The sequence below is a fragment of the Antedon mediterranea genome, chromosome 5, assembly GCF_964355755.1.
Source record: "Antedon mediterranea chromosome 5, ecAntMedi1.1, whole genome shotgun sequence".
Classification (NCBI taxonomy): Eukaryota; Metazoa; Echinodermata; class Crinoidea; order Comatulida; family Antedonidae; genus Antedon; species Antedon mediterranea.
Window position 1 is genome coordinate 30,724,153 of NC_092674.1, and position 26,329 is coordinate 30,750,481.

The window sequence follows — 26,329 nt, forward strand, 5'->3', positions numbered from 1 at the left end:
ATCACTGTTTTAAAACGAATTATAAATTTAGAAGGGTTGAAAACGGACAAACGTCTAAATATTAACAGTTATAAAACAATATATTAAATTATTATTAGTTGAAAATTACAAATAAAAAGAAAACAAACAGAAAAATTGTAAACAAAAAAATGTCAAAAAATATATACCTGATATTATAACATACTGATTGGCATGTATAATGCCATGTTCTGGATTTGAAACAGAATTGTATGAAATGAAATAAATTAATATTATATAAATATTAAAATAATAACTTATTTTGTATTTTTATATTGATGTACAAATAGGGTATCTAGAAAACTAAGAGGTTTTAAGTCTTAGTTTTCTAGATATCCACTCTGTTATTGTAATTTGTACCACCAATACCCCTCATGTGTACTCTACCCATCTTTGTATATCTACCACTAACAAGTCAGGTGATAGCCCTAAAGCTCGGTTCACACTGGGATGCAATGCAAGAGTACACATCCTTGCATTTGCATCCTAGTGTGAACCAAGCTTAATATATAAATAATAATAACAATATGTGTAAGTAAATAACCAAAAAATGATTATATTTGTGACAAATCAAATCTTGATTTTACCTTATATTATTTTGTATTTTGATTTTTGTGCTGAAATTAAAGTTTTTAATAAAATCTTAATAAAATCACAATTTATCATTTGTTTAAATGATTCCATGGTTGTTCTGGACTGTCGATCCACTTGTTTTTTTTAATGCGTCTTTTAATATTAATATTTTAATGTTCTTGAGACATAAACATGATAAAGTAGAGCCCTTCAAGTGTATACTAATACTATACATTATTATTAATTCCCTGGCAACATTTCACAGTATTATATTGTTTGAAGTATCCTATGTCAAACACACAAAACTCATGATGATAATATCATACATAATTTTAAAATTAAACCCCATTATTATAGACAAACAAGTTTATGAAGAGTCCATTTTAAATTATGAAAAAAAAAAACAATGATGAAACAATAACATGATGAGATATATTTTATACTTTTTATCCATAATTAACAGAAAATGACAGCACTGTGGTCATGTTACAAGAGTTGTCAAAACAATATCTGATAACACCGGTCAGTCTAATTACCGAAAACAACCGAAAATAACCGAAAACAACCATAAACAACCAAAAACAACCGAAAACAAACCGAAAACAAAATAAAATAATCTAAATACCGAAAAAAAATTTTGTATAATATTTTTTTTAATGTTGCCCTCTATTGATGGGTGTTTCTAAAGACCATAACAGAGAGAAAACCGCGCGCGCAAAAGCCAAGGAAGACCCTACGAAATGGTAGTGTGCACAAAATACAACTAAAAATCGTACAATCAATCAATGATAACATCGCATTTACTACAGAATCTATAAAAATATTTTAATTTTAGTCTTTCAATTTTTGATCCAGAAACGAACGCATTTACTCCTCACAATAATTGTGAATCACGTTAATCCATAGAAAGTAAATTGACTATGGTTAATCATGATCAATTTAATTATAGATTTTCAAAGATAATAATACAAAAATGATATTTTTAAGAATATTGATATTAGGGACTAAAGTATACTTAAAACCAGCTCACGATAAAGGATTCACAATATAATCTATTCAGTAAAATTACCGTAGTCGAGTAAATAACGTTTTTATCCTTAATCACTTCAAGTGACGAAAACCGGGGACGAAAACGCAAAGTTAGGTAAAATCATATGCTTTGTTTTGAAAAGACTAAAAACGAAATGTGTTTTGTAAGTAAATGTAGTCTACGGTGTATTTCATTGAATTTGTACGATTTTGAGTTGTATTTTAATTGTGCACACTGCCATTTCGTAGGGTCTTGTCTTCCTTGGCTTTTGCGCGCGCGGTTTTCTCTCTGTATGATGGCCGGTCTTAGCTTTAGAAACACCCATCAATAGAGGGCGACATTAACAAAAATATTATACAAATTTGTTTTCGGTATTTAGATTTCTTTATTTTGTTTTCGGTTTGTTTTCGGTTTATTTTCGGTTGTTTCGGTTGTTTGTGGTTGTTTTCGGTTATTTTCGGTTGTTTTCGGTAATTAGACTGACCCGATAACACTCCTAGAAAGTAGTCAACATGCTTACTTTGGAATCCCAGTGTGTCTTGAGTACAATTTAATGTTTTTTATCAACAGAAGTAGTGTTAATAGTTTTAAATTAGTAGTTGGTAGGTGTATTATAGGTTAATTAGCTGTTGAACATGTGACAATGACCCACCATACAGGGGTTATATAATTCATACTATTAAATACAGTGTGTGCAGTGAATATGTGTGGAATCGGAGGTTGTTTAAAAGCTCAATGGTATCTCATGTATGACATATAAGATATTTTTAGAATGTTTTAAATATGGATGTTATTGAACTAAATACTACCATATGGCAATACAAATATTATTTTTCAAATCAAATTTCATATTTTTACAAAAAATATTAAACAATAATTGTTATATATAAAATATAAAAAGAGGAGTTATTACAAAAATGATTTATATCCCTTTTTTAATCAAAAATTTGCTTTTTCATGCAAGAATTATGGCGATGAGGTGGAAATAATACTATATAGTGCTTTTGTGAACTGCCTCAATATACATGCTATGAGCACTTTAGCACCCCAGCTCCAGCCAGCGACTGGGTTATGGCAATAGCGGCGGCAGTGGCCACACCCCATGCAGTACACAACTCACCAGACATGAACGGCAGTGTATTATAGCTTGGTGTGACGTCCAAATCTAAATGTTTGAAACATGCTTGTTAAGTTTTTACTAGAACTACTTAAATTAAGCCACACAGTCCGCTAGGTTGGTCATGTGACACAGTCCCTAATGAGTTCTACTGTTGTGTAATATGGTAAACAGTTAAAAACATAAACACTATTTATTTCAATGTCTGTTACAGACTTTGTTTTTAGGATAAAGAAATGCCTGCTTGTCACATGACCATCTATAAATAGCAAAGTGAGTGGCTTAATGAATTATCCAAAGTTGTGCTGACAAAATAAATGTGTAGTCAAAAGGAAAGAAACCCTGTCCGATCACTCTCGTATACCTGGTGATGCTGTGGGTCGTTTTCTGGCCTCAATCTCTCTCCTAAAGCTTCCTGGTTTATTGTAAATATTAGTAAATAAAATCATGAAAGCACTGGTATGTATTTCATGAAATGTTGCTTCAGGGGCAAATCTAGGCAGCGCTAGAGGCACAACACTCTCCATCTGACAGCAAAATGAAACTATGAACGTTTAAAATATTCTGGATTTGCCTCTGAATGTTGCAACATTATGTTAACTATGTTTCAGACAAACAGCATTACCATCTGGACTAAATTACTGGTGTAGTACTTAAATGTAATTAAGTTAAAAACATGATTACTGCAACTAGTTGCCATATATGAAGGATTTTAATACATCTTAGTGCACATAACATACTATTAAACATTTTATTGTTAGTTCATTTTGTATACAATTTTCTATCTAGGCTCAAAATGAAGTTTTTTTTTTAGTAAAGATGATTTTCTAAATATTTGGTATTTTTGGTGTGAATTTGTTAGTAATTTTATTTTGCAAAAGTAAACAAAGGATTCTATGTCAAAAATGCTGAGTTCTACGGTGTTCTAATCAATTTAGGTGGCAAATATCAACTCATATTGAATGATATGAGTTGATATTTTGCAACCAAAAACAATTAGAACACCATAAAGAAGTCATAAAGAATTCATAGTGCTCTCATGGTTTTCCATGGCCAATATCAAGCCTTTCAATATCAACTCATGTAATATTATAAATAATAATAAACTTTTATAAAGCGCTATTTACTGATGTCTCACAGCGCTAAAAGACCAACAAGAATTATTGAAAAGGGTGAGATTTTAGAAGTGACTTGAATTGCTTAAGAGATTTACATTGATACTTGCCACCAAAAACAATTAGAGCACCGTGAACCTTAATAAACAGTTGTAAAAGCTACTGTAGTATAATAAAATGTTTATGAAATTGACAAAAGTTCAACTAACCTGCTTGAGTTCTGGGTGTTCTCTTTTGGCGTTTGTCGTTTGGCCTCGTGAACGCGCTGCCGTCTTTGAGCGCTTCCAGCAAGTTATCCATGACTCCCTCTTGGTCAGTTTCACCGTTGAGGTCAACCAGTTGTGTCCGATTCTTTTTGGCTTTCTTTTCCTTTTCTGCTTTCTCCTTCGCTTCTTGCATCTTCTTTGCTTTCTCTTCTAGTTTCTTTTTCTGCTCATTTTCTTTCACAGCCGCCTACAAATATGAGATGAAGTGATAATGCAGGTAACATCCTTATGGTAAAAACATCTTTTAAGCTCTGTCTACATTATCAAACTTTATGTGACAAAAAATGTGATGTGCCCATATATAGACATGATGATGTCATATCACTACTATATGTGTGCAAATCACAATTTTTTGTCAAACTACAATATTACGTCACCAGTAATTCTACTTTACCTTATATTCTTCAAGGAATTTTTTCAAGTCACCGAAAAAATCTTCAAAATTCTTTTTACTTGTATCAAAACTATAATATTCACCAAGTTGTTTAAATAATTTATGCATTTTTTCTGACATTATCTTGAGGGTATCATGTTCACTCTTCGCTTTACCAAGAAATTCGTAATTTTCTGTTAAAGAATATAATGCTAAAATAGAAACAGTAAAATGCTGAAATAGAAACATTAAAATGCTAAAAGAGAAACAGTAAAATGCTAAAAGAGAAACAGTAAAATGCTAAAAGAGAAACAGTAAAATGCTAAAATAGAAACAGTAAAATGCTAAAATAGAAACAGTAAAATGCTAAAAGAGAAACAGTAAAATGCTAAAATAGAAACAGTAAAATGCTAAAATAGAAACAGTAAAATGCTAAAAGAGAAACAGTAAAATGCTAAAAGAGAAACAGTAAAATGCTAAAAGAGAAACAGTAAAATGCTAAAAGAGAAACAGTAAAATGCTAAAAGAGAAACATTAAAATGCTAAAAGAGAAACAGTAAAATGCTAAAATAGAAACAGTAAAATGCTAAAATAGAAACAGTAAAATGCTAAAATAGAAACAGTAAAATGCTAAAAGAGAAACAGTAAAATGCTAAAAGAGAAACAGTAAAATGCTAAAAGAGAAACATAGTAATATCACCATATATCCAGCAGTCACAATCACCTAATCATATTGCTCTCACCACATGGAACACCACTTTATTTTATGAAATGAAGTAATCAACTTTTTGATATCAAACCTATTATTTTGAAGTACTGTATGGTAGGGATACTCATCCAATACCAGGACGCTTTGGGCTGGCTTAATATGTCTGGTTGTAAGTACTGTATGGTAGGGATACTCATCCAATACCAGGTCCCTTTGGGCTGGCTTAATATGTCTGGTTTTTAAACAAATCTGGTATTCCTATTGTGTTTTTAATGATTAATAAAAAAAATTGTTGGGACCCATTAGGAGATTTTTCTGTTGCCAGCTTCATAGTCTTACATACGATCACTGTTCATATCATGACACATTGTAAGGTGTTTTCCAGAGTGATCGTACAGCCCCCATACAGATAGACTTCTTCATCAGTACTTTTTATAAATGGGTGGCTAGTTGAACAAAGAAATATAGTACCCAGTACCATTTTGATCTTACGATCACCCAGGAAAATACCTCATGACGTCATTTTAGCCTAAAGTGTAACACGAATGTAACGTGAATGTCATTAAGGATATCGACATCACATCTTTAAACTTGTCAGTGCCTTCTTTAGGTGCCTTAAATGCTTTCAAATCCTTCTCAAGTTCCTTTATAGATTTTTCCATTGAATGTAGATTCTTTATCACATTATCTTCAGAAACTAAAAAATGAAAATACAATGGTTTAGCATCTTTAATGCATCCTTGTTTTTCCTCATTTCTCCTTTAAATTTTTGACAATTTCATTCCGACGCTTCCCCTACACCCAATTTCACTCCGACGCTTCCCCTACACCCAATTTCAGTATAGCTTCATTAGCAAACTAATCAATTTCAATTTGAAATTTGGTTTAACTGGAATTTTAGAAGGTCCAGACACATACCTCTGGCCGCCTTGTCCACTTGAGACAACTCCTCTGCAAAGCCAGCCACGTCAGGATATTTGGCGCTGACTGCTTCAGCTAAGAAGTGCATCAACGTTTGTTTTGTATCGGCAGATTTTGTTTCTCTTAACTTTGGAAATAAAAATAAATTCAATCTTAATTTCATCAAAGGATGTGTTCATCATTTGAATCATATGAGCGCTCATTGGCTAAACCCAGGGGCAGTGCCCAGAGGAAAAAACAGGCATTAAAAAAAAAAAAAGAGAAGAAAAGATTAGCGTTGGAGGGCTTAGGGTTCATAAACCAGGGGCCTCAGGCCTCTGCGTTAAGCCACTGACTTCCTTACTCTAGTTTCTTGGCCAGCAACACATTAATGCACAGATCTTTAGTTTTTTCAAGAAAGCTCCATAATGCATTGTTTTATTTGAATAAGATTTTAATTGTTATATACCTTTGTTAAATAACTGAGGTCAAAGCCGACCGACTGGGCATTTCTTGACCCAGAGTTCATATAATTTCCCATCAACAAGATCAACTCCAGAAGTTTACCAAACTTTTTACTTTGAAGTAGTTCTTCACAAGCTTTTGTTCCAATCACAATGTCTGGTTTGATGTCACTAACTTGCTCGTCAAAATGCATCTTGAACATGACAGACTGTAGACGAGGCACGATGCGCTTGATGCTGCCAATCTACAAATGATTCAATTAAAGTTTAGTCTCTTTACAGAGAGATGCAAGAGCACCTGGATTGGCAGCACTGACATGACATGACCTTTAGTGGAAGAAGCATGTAGATGAATAGTGTAACATCTAAAGCTGTGTCTACACTATCATACTTTATGTGACAAAAAAATGTAATGTGCCCATATATATGGACATGATGATGTCATATCACTACCATATGTGGGCATATCACTGCCATATTTGGGCACATTACACTTTTTTTGTCAAACTAGTTTGATTGTGTAGACAGAGCTTTAGTCCACAGTGCCATGAGCATGATCGTTGGAATGGCGCTATAGCATTTTTATCTTTTATTATAATAATTATTTAAGAGGCTAGAGCATAATAGTCTTACTGAGTTTAAAAACCATTTTGTCTCCTTACTCTACTTTCAATTTAAATGATGTCGGTATAGAAACATTTATATAAACATAATTAGTTCCAGTTGACATGGAACTTAAATCACCCTCTCTTAGTTCATTGTTTACATTAGTTAGAATAAACAACATTCTTCATGTTAGAATCATAATATAAACTCTTGAATAATTACCAGCTTGTGTGGTCATTGCGAAAGTTCATTCTATAAGCTAGATCATTATTGTTCATATTAAACATTGTAGTCTTAAGCTCCTGTCTACACTATCAAACTAGTTTGAGAAAAAAAAGTGTGATATGCCTAAATATGGTAGTGGTATGCTTAAATATAATAGTGATATGACATCATCATGTCCATATATGGGCACATCACATTATTTTGTCACATAAAGTTTGATAATGTAGACAGAGCTTTAATTCCTATACACATTGGGATCATGTCAAAACTTCAGTTACTGCAGTATCAACATCTTGTTTACTCTTTAACCTGTTTATATGTAATAATTAGGTGATCACATTATTGCAGTGACTGTCTCATAAACTTCTAAAACTAAACTAAAATCGTTATTGTACTAAAAAAGTTCTTGTATTTCAAAAAAGTTATGGAAGTAACTTCAATAGAATCATTTTAACCTAAATATAACATTTTATATGGGATTGATGTATGTTTTAATTAATCTTTTTTTATGAATTATAATTTTATCTATGCAATGATGTAATTGTGAATTGTTTTACCACATATTTCTGTCAAGGAAAACAATTTTTACATATGGAACAAATAAAGATTTGATTGATTGATAAATACCGTGACACAAAACTGTTCTGCATCCGTCATGTCCGCATACTGGTCTTTAATTTGATAGACAGCCGTTATCTGCTCAGGTTCTGGAAGATTCTTGATCAAAGATGAGATCATTTCTTCTGACAAATCATCAACCTCTAAAATTCTACGTTTCATTTCAGCGTGTGGAATGCGTAGTGATCCAAGAAGAATGGCTAAAATAACAGATTATCTTATTAACATTATTACAATGTTTAATAGAACAGTTTAGTTTAAGATATCATGCCTTGCCATCATTTTAAGTCTAAGCTGGGGACTTAAGTCTAAGATGGGGACTTAAGTCTATGATGGGGACTTAAGTCTATGATGGGGACTTAAGTCTAAGCTGGGGACTTAAGTCTAAGATGGGGACTTAAGTCTAAGCTGGGGACTTAAGTCTAAGATGGAGATTAAGTCTAAGCTGGGGACTTAAGTCTATGATGGGAACTTAAGTCTAAGCTGGGTACTTAAGTCTAAGATGGGGACATAAGTCTTGAATTGGGACTTGAGTCTAGGATGGGTACTTAAGTTTCTTTGTTCTTAAAGGAGAATGTTCTCCCACAAAACACAAATTTTTGCTAACATTCGGAATTAAGTTGAGCACTTACCAAGGTTTTGTGCAGATTTAGCATCCAGCACTTTCAATGCCTTGGCTTTCTTTGCAGGTTTCTTGTTGTTATCATCACTACCACCTCCAAGTTTTTTGGCTAAAAAACAAAGGCATTTGAATCGTTGATTAGTATTAATCAATTTATAAGTAAATGGTGGTTATATCAGGTTGGTTCCACTTGGCATGTTCCATTTATGTTTGGGGTTGAATTATCAGTGAAGGACAGGCCTATGTTGTTTTATCCAGGTAAACTAATTATATCATTTGTAGAAAACAAACCTGGTTTAGATGCAAACGCCGATGACAATGTTTTGAAAAAATCTTCATCTTCTAACATATCTTCCTGCGCTTTCACCCAGAAGGAATTCTTCTTCAACTGTTTAGGGTTTACCTATGGGAAAAACAATTGTAACGTGATCAGTGCAAGTAATATGCTAGGCAATCTCATTCACACAGATTTCTTAATCTTCACCATTTATTAATTAATTAATTTACAGTATACCATTGGGTAGTTTTAAAAGCTTCTCTATGCCTGTAAATTAATTAATTTACAGTATACCATTGGGTAGTTTTAGAGCTTCTCTATGCCTGTAAATTAATTAATTTACAGTATACCATTGGGTAGTTTTAGAGCTTCTCTATGCCTGTAAATTAATTAATTTACAGTATACCATTGGGTAGTTTTAGAGCTTCTCTATGCCTGTAAATTAATTAATTTACAGTATACCATTGGGTAGTTTTAGAGCTTCTCTATGCCTGTAAATTAATTAATTTACAGTATACCATTGGGTAGTTTTAGAGCTTCTCTATGCCTGTAAATTAATTAATTTACAGTATACCATTGGGTAGTTTTAGAACTTCTTTATGCCTGTAAATTAATTAATTTACAGTATACCATTGGGTAGTTTTTGCCTGTAAATTTATACAAACTTATAAAACAATAAGAACACTGTACCTTGTTCCAATTGGCTCGTTTCATTGGTGTTGCAGGGGTGTATTTCTTCTTGTCCTTCATCCCATGTGGTAGTCCCGGAGAGAAAATTGAAAAAGGGGAGAATCCTTTACCCCCTGGTGGCGGTGGTGGGGCTCCTGGCATTGGTGGAGGAGGGGGAGCTCCACCTCCAGGGAAGGGCGGTGGTGGTGGAGGTGCTCCTCCTCCTGGAAATGGCGGAGGAGGGGGTGGGGGTGGTCCACCACCAGGTCCTGGAGGTGGCGGGGGTGGTGGGGGAGGTCCTCCACCTGGTCCTGGCGGTGGCGGGGGTGGTGGGACTCCACCAGGGCCAGGATGTGGTGGAGCAGGTGGGGGTGCACCCCCTGGGTTGGCTATTACTACTGGTCCTGCAGCAATCTGAAAAATAATAAACATATCAATCAACAAAAAATACAAAGGAATTATTGTCAATGTTGGTGGTATATTACTGTGTCATCTTAGAGAAAAGCTAAGATAACTTAGTTCTTCCACCAATTGTTGATGTACAGTATTTTAATATTTTTCAGGCAAAATAAAAAATTTAAAAATCACAATTAAATTTAAAAGATATAAAAATTTTAAAAAATGTAATCAAATTCAATAATATACACTATAAATATATGACATAACATTTGTACCCAATTACTTATAGTATTGTATAAAGACACTTGGCTGTTATATTAGAAGTTAGTAATTAGTTTAGTATGTGTATTATTAGTATGCATTGGTTGTGTTACACAGAAACCTAATAATTATTTGAAACAAACATAGACTGTCTGAAGCAACACGATAAATAAACACATCAGCGACTCCAAACAAACTGGGAAACAGAAACAAAGAGTTTACTAATTATAAAATAAAACGGCTAGAATGTACTTTTGTACTGTTTCGTCTTCAATTACTAGACTTTAAAATGATAGCACAGAGGTGTTTTGAACCACATGGCTATTGGCAGTGGAACCTAGATGAAAGTCAATGACTAAAAAAAGTCCAGGACTAAAGTTTATGCATAGCCTTAGTCTTCATGGAGCTGGTTCAGTTTACACAATTGTCTTCTGTTGGCACTTTTAGGGGTTTAGTGAGTCTTAAGTACTGGTTTATACATTTCTTACCCACACCCTCATTCTTAGGAATGAAGAAGGTGATTACATAACACCTAGTTCACTACTGTACCTAGACAAGACAATCTGTAAGACGATATTTAAATACATTTATATTTAAATGTTTTGGATATCAATTCTTTTTCTAGAACTACCTGAGCTTTAAGTTCCTCAATCTCGTTATCTTTCTCTTTCAATTTCTCATCTCTCGTTGTAGCTAATTTTTCCTCCATTTCATTTCTAAGTCGCCGTTCTTGCCGATACTGAGTTGTCAATAACAAATGTTTGTTAGTTGCTACACATTGAGCCTCATTGGTGGAGATGATATGCATATTAATTGCTTTTTATACACATTGAGCATCATTGGTGGAGATGATATGCATATTAATTGCTTTTTATACACATTGAGCATCATTGGTGGAGATGATATGCATATTAATTGCTTTTTATACACATTGAGCATCATTGGTGGAGATAATACGCATATCAATTGCTTTTTAAATGTGGTTTCGAATGACGCCTAATAAAGCTGAAATGCTATGCTTGAAAGTGAAATATTGACAATATTGGGATTCACTATGACAAAGGTTGTGACATCTACTATTGGGATTCACTATGACAAAGGTTGTGACATCTACTATTGGGATTCACTATGAAAAAGGTTGTGACATCTACTATTGGGATTCACTATGACAAAGGTTGTGACATCTACTATTGGGATTCACTATGACAAAGGTTGTGACATCTACTATTGGGATTCACTATGACAAAGGTTGTGACATCTACTATTGGGATTCACTATGACAAAGGTTGTGACATCTACTATTGGGATTCACTATGACAAAGGTTGTGACATCTACTATTGGGATTCACTATGACAAAGGTTGTGACATCTACTATTGGGATTCACTATGACAAAGGTTGTGACATCTACTATTGGGATTCACTATGACAAAGGTTGTGACATCTACTATTGGGATTCACTATGACAAAGGTTGTGACATCTACTATTGGGATTCACTATGACAAAGGTTGTGACATCTACTATTGGGATTCACTATGACAAAGGTTGTGACATCTACTATTGGGATTCACTATGACAAAGGTTGTGACATCTACTATTGGGATTCACTATGACAAAGGTTGTGACATCTACTATTGGGATTCACTATGACAAAGGTTGTGACATCTACTATTGGGATTCACTATGACAAAGGTTGTGACATCTACTATTGGGATTCACTATGACAAAGGTTGTGACATCTACTATTGGGATTCACTATGACAAAGGTTGTGACATCTACTATTGGGATTCACTATGACAAAGGTTGTGACATCTACTATTGGGATTCACTATGACAAAGGTTGTGACATCTACTATTGGGATTCACTATGACAAAGGTTGTGACATCTACTATTGGGATTCACTATGACAAAGGTTGTGACATCTACTATTGGGATTCACTATGACAAAGGTTGTGACATCTACTATTGGGATTCACTATGACAAAGGTTGTGACATCTACTATTGGGATTCACTATGACAAAGGTTGTGACATCTACTATTGGGATTCACTATGACAAAGGTTGTGACATCTACTATTGGGATTCACTATGACAAAGGTTGTGACATCTACTATTTGAATGAATAGGACAATGACTTTCTACTTCTTTCTGTGATAAATTTGTGATATATTACAAAAAATTTATAATAATGGCAAAATATGTGGGTTAATGACCTATATGTGGGTCAATGATTTATACTGTATGTGGGTTTGTCAATGATTTGGTGATGACATTCCATTTTTCTGTCAAAATCTTTCTAAATGTGGTAGTATACCAAGTGAAAATGTAAATGGTCAACAAAACTCTTACAATGACTAGAAGCTGAATGATCACAACAGATGCTAGGAGGTTACCCAGTCTACTAGTACACACAGCCATTGTCGTGGACAGACAAGAAAGTGCTAGAATTGGAAGCACTGAGATGACGTGAGGGGAGAAGCATGTAGTTAAAACAGCGCCATGAACAATGAACGTTAGAATGGTGTTAAACAAATGGATATGTCATTACCTACAATGGAAATAAACTGAATATGCTTGTACTGTACATGTTGAATATCTTAGGTTTACGAAGCAGACAATTAAATGAAGAGGGATGGATGGAAAATGAGTAGGGATAGACTGAAAATTGAACGGAAACACTACGGACAAATGTATGGATGACTGGTTGTGAATGGATGAGATGAACGTAGACATCAGATCCTGTTCATGGTAGAACACTGTACTACTATATACAACAGATGGAGGAATATTCTTGTAGGATGCAGACAGAAATGATTAAAATATATTAATGTTACACTATTTCTTAATACACAATTACCATGGAGCATCAATTAGACTGTAGCGACAGACGGAGTCAGAATCTTCCTTTAGACACGTACATTACTTACTGAACAAGGTGGTCATAGGAACCATACACATGACTTAACATGTATACTTACTGAACAAGATGGTCATAGGAACCATTTTACATCAACTTTTTAATTTTTACACTAAACAGAGCATGTAGATAATATTTGTATTTTGCGCTATATAAATTTAAAACCATTAAACAATCTCTCCCAATCTTTACTAACACTCTTCCTTTTAGATACAGTATACTTACGAAATAAGATGACTATAGGATGAACCCAGGCATGGTTCACACCAGAGTATAGTAACATGAATGTAACAGTGCAGGATGTTGTGAAATATAAAATAGTAAAGAAATACAAATCTTATTTACCTTGGCTTTGAGTTCTTCAATTTCTTTATCCTTATCTTCTAATTTTTTTTCAGTAGTCGTTAACTTTGCTTCCGATTCTTGTCGCAGCGTACATTCTTTCTGAAACTGTGTTTAGTAATAGATGTATTTATATATATTATTTTGTATAAATAGAATGAATAAGGATAATAGATGGAAGAAGCTTTACGGGTTAGAGTCTTTTCGATAGCTGGATTTGCGACAACGTACCCTAGCAGTAGTAGTAATTTGCAGACAATTATACTTACGTCTTTGTCAAGTTTGTCTATCTTCCCGTGAAGTTCATCATATTTAGCCTTCTCCGTAAGGTTTGCTAAAAATAAAATAATCAATATTATCAATTCAAAGGCAAATTAAAAAATGCTGGATCTCAATGGAGAAATAAGCAAAACAAAAATTAAAACAAGCAATTAATAATATCAATTCGTTTTATACAATATATTTGTTTGTTATATATTGGTCCATTTGATATAAATGAATGAATTTCTGCAAATCTTCAAAAATGTTTTTGTCTGGTTTTTATATTAACTATTCGTGAATGATTGGTAAAAAAAAACTTAACATAGAATTAAACCTGATCATTAAGGACCCTCAGAGGTTTACAAGACCAACATATACACAAGATGCTCAAGATAATTATTACAAGTCTTTGGGAGTGGAGTTGTAATTTTGTCCTTAGAAAAAATCCTGACATGTGATGGGACTTGAACCCAGGACCCTTGGAGTGGTAGCCAAGCATCATAAACACCAAGTCACTCCACTCCATTTGAATCAAAGCAAACCAACCCAGGACCCTTGGAGTGATAGCCAAGCATCATAAACACCAAGTCACTCCACTCCATTTGAATCAAAGCAAACCAACCCAGGCAGCTTGGAGTGGTAGCCAAGCATCATAAACACCAAGTCACTCCACTCCATTTGAATCATTTCAAACCAACCCAGGACCCTTGGAGTGATAGCCAAGCATCATAAACACCAAGTCACTCCACTCCATTTGAATCAAAGCAAACCAACCCAGGACCCTTGGAGTGATAGCCAAGCATCATAAACACCAAGTCACTCCACTCCATTTTAATCAAAGCAAACCAACCCAGGACCCTTGGAGTGGTAGCCAAGCATCATAAACACCAAGTCACTCCACTCCATTTGAATCAAAGCAAACCAACCCAGGACCCTTGGAGTGATAGCCAAGCATCATAAACACCAAGTCACTCCACTCCATTTGAATCAAAGCAAACCAACTTACTTATCATGTGCTCTATCTCAAAATCAACTTTCTTAGCCACAAAGTCTGGGTCAAGTCCACTCCGCTGTAGAACAATCTGACTTACTGTTTCTTCTACTAACTTATAATATTGAGGTCTAAAATAAACAAACAACAAATCATAAATTTAAGAATAACACAGCAACTGTGTCGTGGACAGATGAGAGAGCACATTTTAGTGGCTGACTGTGTCGTGGACAGATGAGAGAGCACATTTAAGTGGCTGACTGTGTCGTGGACAGATGAGAGAGCACATTTAAGTGGCTGACTGTGTCGTGGACAGATGAGAGAGCACATTTAAGTGGCTGAGCTGACGTGACGAGACCCTTAGGACAGAAGCATGTAGTTGAAAAGTGTAACATCCAAGTACACAGCGCCATGAGCAATGAAAGATTAGAATTCTTGCTATACAAGAACTTGTATATTATTATTATTATTATTAAAACCTACACTGACAAACCCCATGGTAGTTTAGTTTTGTCTAGCATGAGGTAAGGCCCAATGTATACTGCTGGCTCATATAAATACAGTGAATCTTTCAGAAATAGAAGGTTACACCAGAAAGTGAGACCAAATCACTTTCCACCTCTAATCGTAAATCAAAAGAGCAATAACTTACCTAGCATAGGAATCCTCCCGTATCAGTAATAGATGTTGTAATATAGACAATAGATCTCCTTCCATAGGAGATCCTATTGTAACATTTTTAAGAAGCTTAAACACATCTTCAATATCAGTAAACAAAACAATTAAGGATAAAAAACACAAGAACAGATCCCAACCTCTAAATCTCTGCCGAGAGTGTAGTCAGAGCTTATTAGGCATTTATCAATAAGTCAAAATTTGTATAAAGTTTAGATAGATTGAAATAATAGATTATACAGTATTTCATATAATTGGTTAAAAATACAAGAAAAATTGAAAGTTTGAAGGATATTAAAAGTCTAATTTGATGTTATTAAATCGTTGCATGAACTCCTCAGCGTCCTCTTCCTCGTGATCATCAAACACGTTCATCTGAAGCTGCAGGTCTTCATTTTCAGTTTCTCTTAAATCCTGAAAGTAAAAATAAACAGAAGATGGGGTCATGGGTATAAATAGGGCAACAGGACACTGAACTTGCCTTAAACAGTACTGCACTATGTACATATATTCTCCGCAGTGTCTGTTAAGGGGGAGTGGAACTGATCATGTCGCACCCCTGGTTAGATGAAGACACAACTTTGCGCTGATTACTAGCTGCATTTGGGAGCATGTTTCCATACGTGTTTGATCCAAATAATGACCGGGGTAATAATGTGCACGCATTGAGAACTTGCTTATAATGTGCTATATAAGAAGGAACTATTATTATTATATAAATGTGATGAGTGATATTTTTTATTGTGTTACCTGTATAATCTCCTTAAGACCGGTCCTCATAAACTCATTCCTTAGGTGTAAACGGAAGTCCAACTCCTCAGGAGTACTAATTATAGCGTTCATTAGCTGCATGCTGTACGTCTAGAAACAAACAAAACTTATTACAACAAATCTAATTTTTTAAGAAGCTGTTCATTCAAGAAGTGTGCCACTGTTTCAAAAGTGTAGCTTCCAAATAAATTATTATTGTTATTCTTTAATTTAAAAAAAAAATGTAATACCATCTTTAATGAGGGGGCTATTCAGTTCATCTTTAATGAGGGTGGCCTATTCAGTTCCAGTGAAGAAACTGATCATTAAGGGTCCTTGGTATTACATACAAATCATTTTTCGAATTTGTACAGCAATTAAGTTTGTTTCTGTTTAATTCTGTCACCGTCATGGGTTTTGTTATGGTTATTTGTATTGTATTATCATGTTTTTAATTGACGAATATAAATGAAATGAATTCGAAATTTGTTGGGTTTATTATCCACAAACTAATTACCATTAATTGTGGTGAATCATCCTTTTTCAATGCATCAATGATTGGCAGAAAACGAGGCCTATTCCTGAGTTCTTGTACCTCAGACAATGCACACAAAACCTTGTAATGTCTGCAATCATATTCACAATTTATTTAATAAAACAAAAAGAAATGTAACGTTATTGGATTTTCTTCAAAAAATGTTTTCATCTGGTTTTTTATATCTGTACATAATTCTCACGTTACCACACGTACATATTCATGAATGGTTTAACGTAAAGAATTATATACTTATATATAGTTTGAAATCACGGCGATAAGTACACATGATGTGTTGTACACTTTTAGTTCAGTAATGATTAATTAATTGACTATATAATGATTTGAACCTACACTCATTGGTTCCACAATCTCAACTGCATTTCTCAGTCAATCAAAACTAATTATATATTGATGATAATCAGAGTAAAGCAGAACATTTGACTGTAAAATTGATTTAATTTGTGATTTGAACCTACCCATCAGGAACAAGACAAGCGGGTGCCATAACTTTAACCGCATCTGTCATTAAATTCTCATGTCTTGGGTTGAGGCAGCTGGCGACATCGACAAGCACACGGTCATTTTTAAACACGGTGCTGATACCGAACGAATTGTTCATAAAAGCTTTGAGCCCCTTGATGCATTCATGTTTACAGTCTATGGACTTGTGCGAAGTCCTGAAAATAAAAAGGTTACAAATTTGATCATATAATCCATTAGATATACAGTAGCTGCAGAACATTGGTTTGGTACATATTATTGTAACATTATGTTTTTAATTATAATTTTGTTCTATGTATGATGTAATTGTAAAAGTTTTACCATATTTTCTGTCGAGGAAAACAATTTTTCCATGTACACTTTTTATACATGGAACAAATTTGATTTGATTTTTGTATATTAATTATGGACTATAAAATAGAATAATGAATTGATAAAATCTTCTATAAATTAAATTAGGTGTTATAGCACCAACATGTTCTGCTACTACAGTTGGTTCAATAAACAGAACAAGGAAATATATATATATATATATATATCAGTATATCACCGGGCGGTTTAGAATTAATGTTCTTTGCCTGATTTGTTTATATATATATAATATAATTAATTTGAAACGATAAAGATGAGGAAATCTGTGAGAATGAGAAAAAGTCGACCCAACCGAGACTCGAACTCGGACCGCCTGCTTGATATGCAGATGTCCTAACCATTAGACCACTGGGGCTTTCATGGTATTGTTCGAACTGGATATCACCGGGCGGTTTAGAATTATTGTTCTTTGCCTCTTGTGTTGTATTAAGTATATATTAAGCACTATGAGACAACTGTGTCACTTATGTTTTATATTTCACCTGAAGAGTGCGGCCAGCTACATGCTGGTCGTACGAAACAAATTTGTAGTGATTAAAACAACGAAGTAACCAAGTTTTCTGCTGTTATTTTATTTATTTATATATATAAATCCAAAGGCAAATTACTGAAAAAAATGACAATGCTGTGGGTATCAGTGGCTGGATCTCAATGGAGATACAAAAATAAAAAGCGAAAAGCTAAATCAAAACGATAAAGTAAACAGCCAGAAAAGTAAGCAGAGCTTTCGGGCAACACTAGCCCTTCATCAGTGCAAGTGAAGGAATTTGGATAACGTCAGAGTATAAAGCTGGCAAGTGCTGCCTGGGTGGACATATATTTATATATATATATATATAAATCCAAAGGCAAATTACTGAAAAAAATGACAATGCTGTGGGTATCAGTGGCTGGATCTCAATGGAGATACAAAAATAAAAAGCGAAAAGCTAAATCAAAACGATAAAGTAAACAGCCAGAAAAGTAAGCAGAGCTTTCGGACAACTTTCATAGATTGAAAAAAATATTGAATTACACACTACTGTATTCTTAAGGGTTGACAAACAATATTTTTCTAATAATGTTATTATTTATACTAATAGTACATCCACTTAGACCTGAATTACAGCATCTTTTGTATAAATAATCTATTTGTAGATTTGTATTTGTACACAATGCTATTTCTACCAAAATGTCTTATATTATTGACGGACATTTAATTGATTGGTCATTTTAATTTCAGAATAAAAATTCCATGCAACAATACAAAACGGAAAATTACACTAAAAATAGGATTGTTCCCATTTAGTGAAGAGATTTGAAGATTGTTTAATGAATTTAATGAACAGCTTCAGGGATTTTAGGCAATACTATTACAATATAAAGTATATATTGTTCATAGGTTAAATCATGTGTAAAATTACGAGGTCAAAACATTAATATTCATCATTCATATTAATCAAATATTGAGTTTGTTATTTTTATGACAAAGTTCATCAGTATAAGGTAAAACATTATTCTCATCAACAGATCATGAAATTGTCACCAGGACAATAAATTATTTCAATGCATTGTTTACGAATTAACAGAGTGAGAGACAAAAACAATACACATCTAGTGAAGCATATTATAGGCTATATGATACATGCAGTATGAAACTGCTATTGCCTCAATGGCCTGAATGCTGTGACCTCTGTACACAATCTGGGAAAGGTTCATCCAAAATATACTACAGCCAACTCTCCCAATACTGGACTTTCAGAAAACCAGAAACTCATCTACTGTAATACCAGCCACATTTTTCTTGAAGTCTATTAAAGGTCCCAAATTCCTCTTTACCATTAAAAACATAATCCTAACACCAGACTTTCTGGAAAACCAGACATAATTGGCCAGCCCAAAGGTGTTCGGTATTGGAAGAGAATTTACTTTTTATATTGATATAATATAGCCACTTGAATGAGAATACAGAATGAAGGAAATGTATTAATTAATCTGTTTGTACTCTGTTCTTTTTATATGTTATGTTTTTTTCTTTCTTTGTATGTACATTTTTGTGAGAATTTGAATAAATAAATAAAAATTATTCTGATATTAACTCAATTCACGTACAACACAATATGTAGTAATTTGTTTACATGGATATCTCCTAGGATACTCCAACTGAGTTATACCAGGGAAGAGTTAAATTTTTAACTCTTCCCTGGTTATACTCTAGTTTGTCACAATGAAATGTAATCACCCTCTAAATATTTATTTTAAGATAAGATATATGTGCAGACATTGCTGTGTTACGTCATGGGTAAAATGTACCTAACAAGCAAATTAACAAACATAACTAAAAAAATAGTTTTGCTTTCACACCATTATAAAAACTACAGTTTTGTTTCTAAAATAAGGTACCGTAAGTTATTGAATTCAATTGTTTAAAACATTGAATAACAATAATTATTAGTAGCTAAAAAGCACTGCAAGATAGCCAGTATAACTTGCACAACATGGCTATATTTTGCTTTACTTTTGTTTTAGTGTAATTTGTAAATACAATTGGAAAAAGTAATATTTAATCTAGTGCCAATAAACAAAAAATAAAATAATAATAAAAAAATTGTGTAGAAAATGATGTTCTATGTTAACTACAGTGTCCCATACTTTTTATGCAAATTGATTTATTGCTATAAAAAAACCAGTTGTTTTATATAATAACGGATAATAACGGTTATTTACAAGGAAATAATCATTTTATTAGCATGTTAAATAGAAAACTTAATTTTATTGACTCATCAAATGGTAATACTGTATTTGTAACATTCTTTAACAGAAAATAAAATAATATTACTTTGTAAAATGTGCCTTCAGTTAAAAAGGTAATTGTAATATTTCATGTATTTAATATTCATTAAGAAGCATATAAATTAATTTTTAAAGTTCAGTTTGGGTGAGGTGACCTACAGTATACAGGAAATCCTATACCAACGATCTAACCACATAAAAAGTCTTGACATTGGAACTCTTGTAACAAGCAATAAGGAATCAACTGTAGCTTGATTTTTGCAATATTCTACTACATTCTCATGTAAAGCTCTGTTTACACTATCAAACTTTGACAATAAAAGTGTGATGTGATCAAATATGGTAGTGATATGCCCAAATATGGTAGTGATATGACATTATCAAGTACATATATGGGCACATCACATATTTTGTCACATAAAGTTTAATAGTGTAGACAGAGCTTTACACGAATTATGAAATTTGAACAAAGGGACATTTTGTCGTTTTCTTTGTAAGTTCCCAAAGATGTCCCTTACTAGCCGTTCCACTGTATACTTACTTTGAAAAAGAACCTTCTGTGATTTCAATAATCAACTGGAGACCCTTTTCACCAAACTGTTTAACCCAGCTTATCGTGTTACTCGCCAAAGCGACACGTAACGCTTTCAGGATTGGTAACAAACGGTCATAGTCTGTCGGGTTGATTTGTCGTAGGCCATCAATGAAGTCTCCTGGTGTTTGTCTCTGAAAACAACAAGATGAATACTATTGATATTCAATCTGTGGCAATTTGTTTGGTTCAGAACAAATATTGTTTGTTTTACTTTATGTTCATTTACATAGTGGAGGGTGATTGCGTATTGTATGGTGTGGTGTAGTACATACTTTGCAATTGTACAATTCAAAATATATTCTAAAGATTTCTTTAGGAGAATTATTTAGATTCTGTCAGTAATAATGATGAAGCCCAACTTTTGAATTTTTTACAAAATTGTTTGTAATTGATGTTTTTAATTGAAGGCCTTTTGTAAAAAAAAACATCAATCTAGGTCTTTTGGCTGTTACAGATTTTAATTGTGTTCAAATTGTTTTGATGTTTTTTGGAAATAAAATAAAGATACCAAGAGATATATAATATATATAGTGTCACAATAATGAATTAGTACAAACCCTTGTTGATCCCGTCCTTTTCATGTATTGAGCGACCATTTCTCTTTTCTGTCCCATGTCCCGACTCTTTAAAGGATCAGCCTTTTTTCCATGTATACCCATGTCCTCCTAAAAAAGAAAATGAAAATTAAGATAAAATAATTAGTGATATCACAGGTATTTACTCAAAGTGGGGTGAACAAGAGAATTATGTACCTTTATTTCAAATGGTTGTAGGAATCTAAATCAGCTTCATTAACTTGTATTAATTATAAACTAATAAATTAAAATTGAATAATCATAAATATTATTATCTTAAAAAAGTGAATCAAATATTTTTTAAATACAATCAATAATTTAGTTATAAATGATCCTTCCAAAATTGCCCAAAAAAATGATAATATTAAAATATTTCATAATTGAAAAAGAATAACAAATAGTAATATGACACTATTAGGATTATATACTTGTTTTAACAATCCATTATGCAGTCAACCATGGAGACATTATGCTTCAACTTATTCCTGTGAGACAAATTATGGGAACTGCTTCATGCCTAATGTGTCTGAATACTTACAAATGTCATGGAGGATAGTTGAATTTTAAATGAAATATTTACCTATAATTACTTAACAAACAATTGATAGCAAGTTATTGGTTTCATTGTTGATAGAAGGAGGTGGTATTTTGGTTTGGCAATGGCTAAATTTTAATTTCATTCACAGCTTATTTTTGTATAGTAGTAGTACATAAACTTGTATAAATTGTTTGTCTTTATTCAGTATTAGAACAACCAGGGAGTTGATTCTGCATTTCCCTGGTATAACTTAAACAAGATTGTTCCGCCAAATACCAGCAGTATTATTGTATACACCTTCACTCTGTTACATAAAATGTTACTTTTTTATTAGCCTTGGAAACAATACTTAAAAATCATGAAAAAGTACCACCAGCCAAAAGTATAGGAAACCTAATAGTAATTTTAAGGAAATAGTTATCGACGAGTAAGTTTAAATAATTACAATGTCTTAAGTGAATTCTTGTCAAAGAATGTAAGATGACTTTAAGGAGGTACTTTGTTAACCAGCAATTATAGTCTTAACTTAGTTAACTTAAGTTCACTGTCTAATTGTATACTAATATGTGACATATTCAAACAAGCAATAGACTTGATTTAAGTTCAGTTCAGTTGTTATGATGGCATATGTACAACAATCCATACATTCAAACACGCAATTATTTCCCCCAGGATATATACAGCAGCTCTAATAATATGTTGGCAATATGTCTCATTTTGCATGTAAGTTTAATTGCAATACTGTACATGTTAACTGCCTGCAATATTGGTTACCAACGATGACATTAACTTTATAGTCTTGCTTTTAAATGGATTCTTTTATACTCAAAATATCATTATGCCAATTCTCATTGTATTTGTAAATTTGTCTTTTACAGCATATAGAGAATACAGATATTCTATTAAAACATAAAAGTAGGTCATTCATTCGTGATCCTAAACTCCTTTGAAAAGGAAAGTTGCTGGCCCTACACTACTACAGTACTATCTACCAAGTCATAGTCGCTTGACCCATATTCTCATAATACTAATAGTTAATACTCTAGAAAAAACAGTAATCCATGTCCCCTACATTGAGAGCTGAATAGTTTGACCCATGAGTTCTCATAATATTCCTGATAAATCAACACAAATTATAACAAACAGGTAATCCAGTTTTAACGAACACAAGGTCTTCTAGTTAGGATCTACAGTTCAAAATAAACTAGATACTTGTCCTCAGGATAAACAATAATGACATAAAAAAACTAAAATTAATGTACAAAGTTCATTTGTTAATATTATTAAATGTTGGTCATTGACCACCACTACACATTTAGAATATTAATTTTAGCATACCGTGATTAATTTTAGAATATCGTTATTAATTTTAGAATATTATGATTAATTTTAGATCATTGTGTTTAATTTTAGACTCATTAAGTGGTCATCATAACAACAATCTATTTTTACAATGTATTTTTGTTGATTAAAAAGCTTTTTATCATGATGTACCGCTGTTAGCAAAGGCTAGAGTAAGTTGAATGTCAATCCGCTATGACCATATAAGGAGTATAAAATGAGAAATAATCATCTATTTTATAAATAACTGATTGTTAGTATATTAGATAGCATAAACTATTGACCGTTTGCGTGTAATTTTAAACAGATTTTATCTCGTAGTTTCTTCTTCCAGGTGTATGTTCTGTTAATCATATTAGTATGATAAATTCATACAGTACTGTACTGTAGTCAATTATTCACATTTTGATTTTACAAGATCCAGGATATTGATATTAAACCATTATTACAGAGTGATTTTGTTTTCTAAAATAAGCTATCTATCTGAGCAATCTATCCTAATTATAATACACTCAAAAAAATTGAAATTTGATTGAAGCATATAATTGATGTGATCATATCAATCGTCTTATCTTAAGTTTCAGTACTTAATGTGCATGTCAGAGCTTATAGTTACATTAATATCATTATATTTCCTCAAAGACATTACAGTGTATGGTAACAGTACATTAATAGAATGTTGTCAATTCTTCCTTGTCAATGTTAATCATTTCAATTTACATTATGTTACATTTGTTGTTAAAATGAGATAGAACAGTATCTTGCAATTGTGGATGCCTTATAAAATGTATAAATAAATGCATATTTTTTGCAAAAAACGTTCAGAAAAGGACACCCCTTCCCATACCCCCACCCCCCTTGGTACTACACACCTCGATTGCTATCCTCCCCAAATCCTAGATCCACCACTGAATTTGCTAATTGTAATGGAAGCTGCAAATTCTCCTATCTACTGTACAGAAGGCTGTCAAAAGAATCAATAACTGGAAGCCACAGTAACTGTTGACATAGCGTCTCAATCAATTTCTTCATTAGTATTACAGTATCAAATGACACTCACTGTAGTTAACGCTGGCTAATTGATGATAATATGATTTCTAATACTAAATCTGACAATGTGGGTATGATCCTGACTAAATCTAGTAATCTGAATTATACTGTACTACTGCTAAATACAGTAAAATGTAAAAATAAATTAACAGCACTAAAATAGATTATCTTTTTGAAGACTGTACGATGGTAAGTAAACATTATGATAACATCTACAAATAGCATTCGACCGCAGCACTAAATAAAACGAACAACTGTGGTAGTTTGAGTGATAATCAAACTAGTAGACACGTATATAACATGCATAGCCTCAGACTCATGTAGCACTTAACAACTTTTGTTAATCCTTTCAACTGTGTTTACTGTAAAAGGTGGCTATAACTTTAAAGTTAATTCTTTTAACTTTTGTCTCCTTCCATAAAACTACAGTATGTAACAGCTTGTTTGTATGATGTATATATTTACTGTTGTATACCAAAATAAATTCATTATAATTACTACTGTACATGTATCTAGCTGTAAAGCTCTTGCTTACATAACTAATTTCATAAATAGCCTCATAAAGATATTATCAACTAATAAACATATCTCTATGATGGCGCCTACAGTATTATCATTTAATACAACAAGTTTAAAACTGTCTGCAGAATAGTGTCTGTTTATTTACTGTATTGGTAAATCATATTTATATTTTAATATAGGGTCGAAGGTCAAAGACAGGATAGACCTTAAGCCTTTTTTTTTACTGGTTTCAAGCTCTTAGCAGGAACCATCCAGAAGGTATTAATATTGTCTCCACTAATATTACTGTACATACCAACTCCCTTCCTTCCTGGAATCATATGAACAAAATGATGTCATTAAAAATTATTTTAAAATAATCATAATTTTTTTTTTCTATTAATATTATTAATTATAGCTACTTTTTAAAAATCTGTAATAATATTTAAAATAGAATACTGTAGATTTATTTGTTTATTATTATTAATTTAATAAAACAACCAACAATACAAACAAGGGGCATCTAAAGGTCCACCGGGGAAATAAACCAGATATTGAATGTTATTGTTACTTGTCTGGATTTTACTGATATGGTATAAACCCGATACCTCAATAGTAAAGCATGGTTCCCACTAGCGACGCAACGCAAGGACGTAACGCAACGCAAGTGAATTGACCAATCACAAGCGATGGCTTATTCGCTTGTGATTGCTAAACGTCTATAACTTCGCTTGTCATTGGTTAAAACGCTTGCGTTGCGTTTACGTCCTTGCGTTACGTTCTAGTGGGAACCAAGCTTAAGATCTACTTTTGCTAGCCTAACTTTATTTTAGTACAGTAATAAGTATGCTGAAATAAAATATTACAGTAAAGAAGTTACTTTCACCCCTGATCAGTTTGTCTCAGTAGTTGATAGTAAGTACAGTATAGTGTAGTCTTACTCTTACAGTAGTAGTAGTAGTAGGTAAATATGAACACTGAGGTGGTGCCTTGTCATTCTGAAATTTATACAGTAAGTAAAAATAAACAGAGCCTTTTAATATAAACCATAGGGAAATTATTTATCCATGATGACACATGTCAAATAGGTCAAATAAAATCTCACATAAATAAAACATGATACTATCAATTTGATTGGACTTTAACTCAAAATAAAACTACAAACCAACAGTGGTGTTGGTAGTCTATGATGATGGGAGGTGGGATACCTCCCATTTGAGTGCGCGGTTTGCAGAAGATACCATTATTCAATAGGAATTGTAATTGGTAAATTGTATCCTCTCTTTGAAAAGAGGGCTATTTTCGGTTTATCCAGCCACGAAATAAATATTTGCGTGTGTAATACTACAGTATATTAGCACTTCTA

General features: G+C 32.8%; 1 protein-coding gene across 4 annotated transcripts in view; it reads right to left on the reverse strand.

Annotated features, from left to right (window-relative positions):
* LOC140050435 (protein diaphanous homolog 2-like) overlaps window positions 1-26,329 on the reverse strand; it is a 35,304-nt gene that overhangs the window by 4,492 nt on the left and 4,483 nt on the right. The window contains exons 3-23 of one of the 4 annotated variants that reach the window (XM_072095618.1): window positions 21,516-21,623; window positions 20,905-21,089; window positions 17,195-17,395; window positions 16,698-16,806; window positions 16,181-16,291; window positions 15,726-15,844; window positions 15,408-15,524; window positions 14,771-14,886; window positions 13,773-13,837; window positions 13,507-13,611; window positions 9,604-9,996; window positions 8,928-9,039; window positions 8,647-8,745; window positions 8,024-8,214; window positions 6,571-6,810; window positions 6,120-6,249; window positions 5,774-5,898; window positions 4,514-4,678; window positions 4,063-4,306; window positions 2,742-2,786; window positions 606-635 (exon numbers count right to left, since the gene is read on the reverse strand). In XM_072095618.1, coding sequence (XP_071951719.1) covers window positions 607-635; window positions 2,742-2,786; window positions 4,063-4,306; window positions 4,514-4,678; window positions 5,774-5,898; window positions 6,120-6,249; window positions 6,571-6,810; window positions 8,024-8,214; window positions 8,647-8,745; window positions 8,928-9,039; window positions 9,604-9,996; window positions 13,507-13,611; window positions 13,773-13,837; window positions 14,771-14,886; window positions 15,408-15,524; window positions 15,726-15,844; window positions 16,181-16,291; window positions 16,698-16,806; window positions 17,195-17,395; window positions 20,905-21,089; window positions 21,516-21,623 — 3,009 coding nt within the window. In that variant the 3' untranslated portion in view covers window position 606. Of the gene's footprint in view, window positions 1-605; window positions 636-2,741; window positions 2,787-3,102; window positions 3,154-4,062; window positions 4,307-4,513; window positions 4,679-5,773; window positions 5,899-6,119; window positions 6,250-6,570; window positions 6,811-8,023; window positions 8,215-8,646; window positions 8,746-8,927; window positions 9,040-9,603; window positions 9,997-13,506; window positions 13,612-13,772; window positions 13,838-14,770; window positions 14,887-15,407; window positions 15,525-15,725; window positions 15,845-16,180; window positions 16,292-16,697; window positions 16,807-17,194; window positions 17,396-20,904; window positions 21,090-21,515; window positions 21,624-26,329 lie in introns of all 4 variants that reach the window. The other 3 variants (XM_072095616.1, XM_072095615.1, XM_072095617.1) reach the window with 3 other exon arrangements.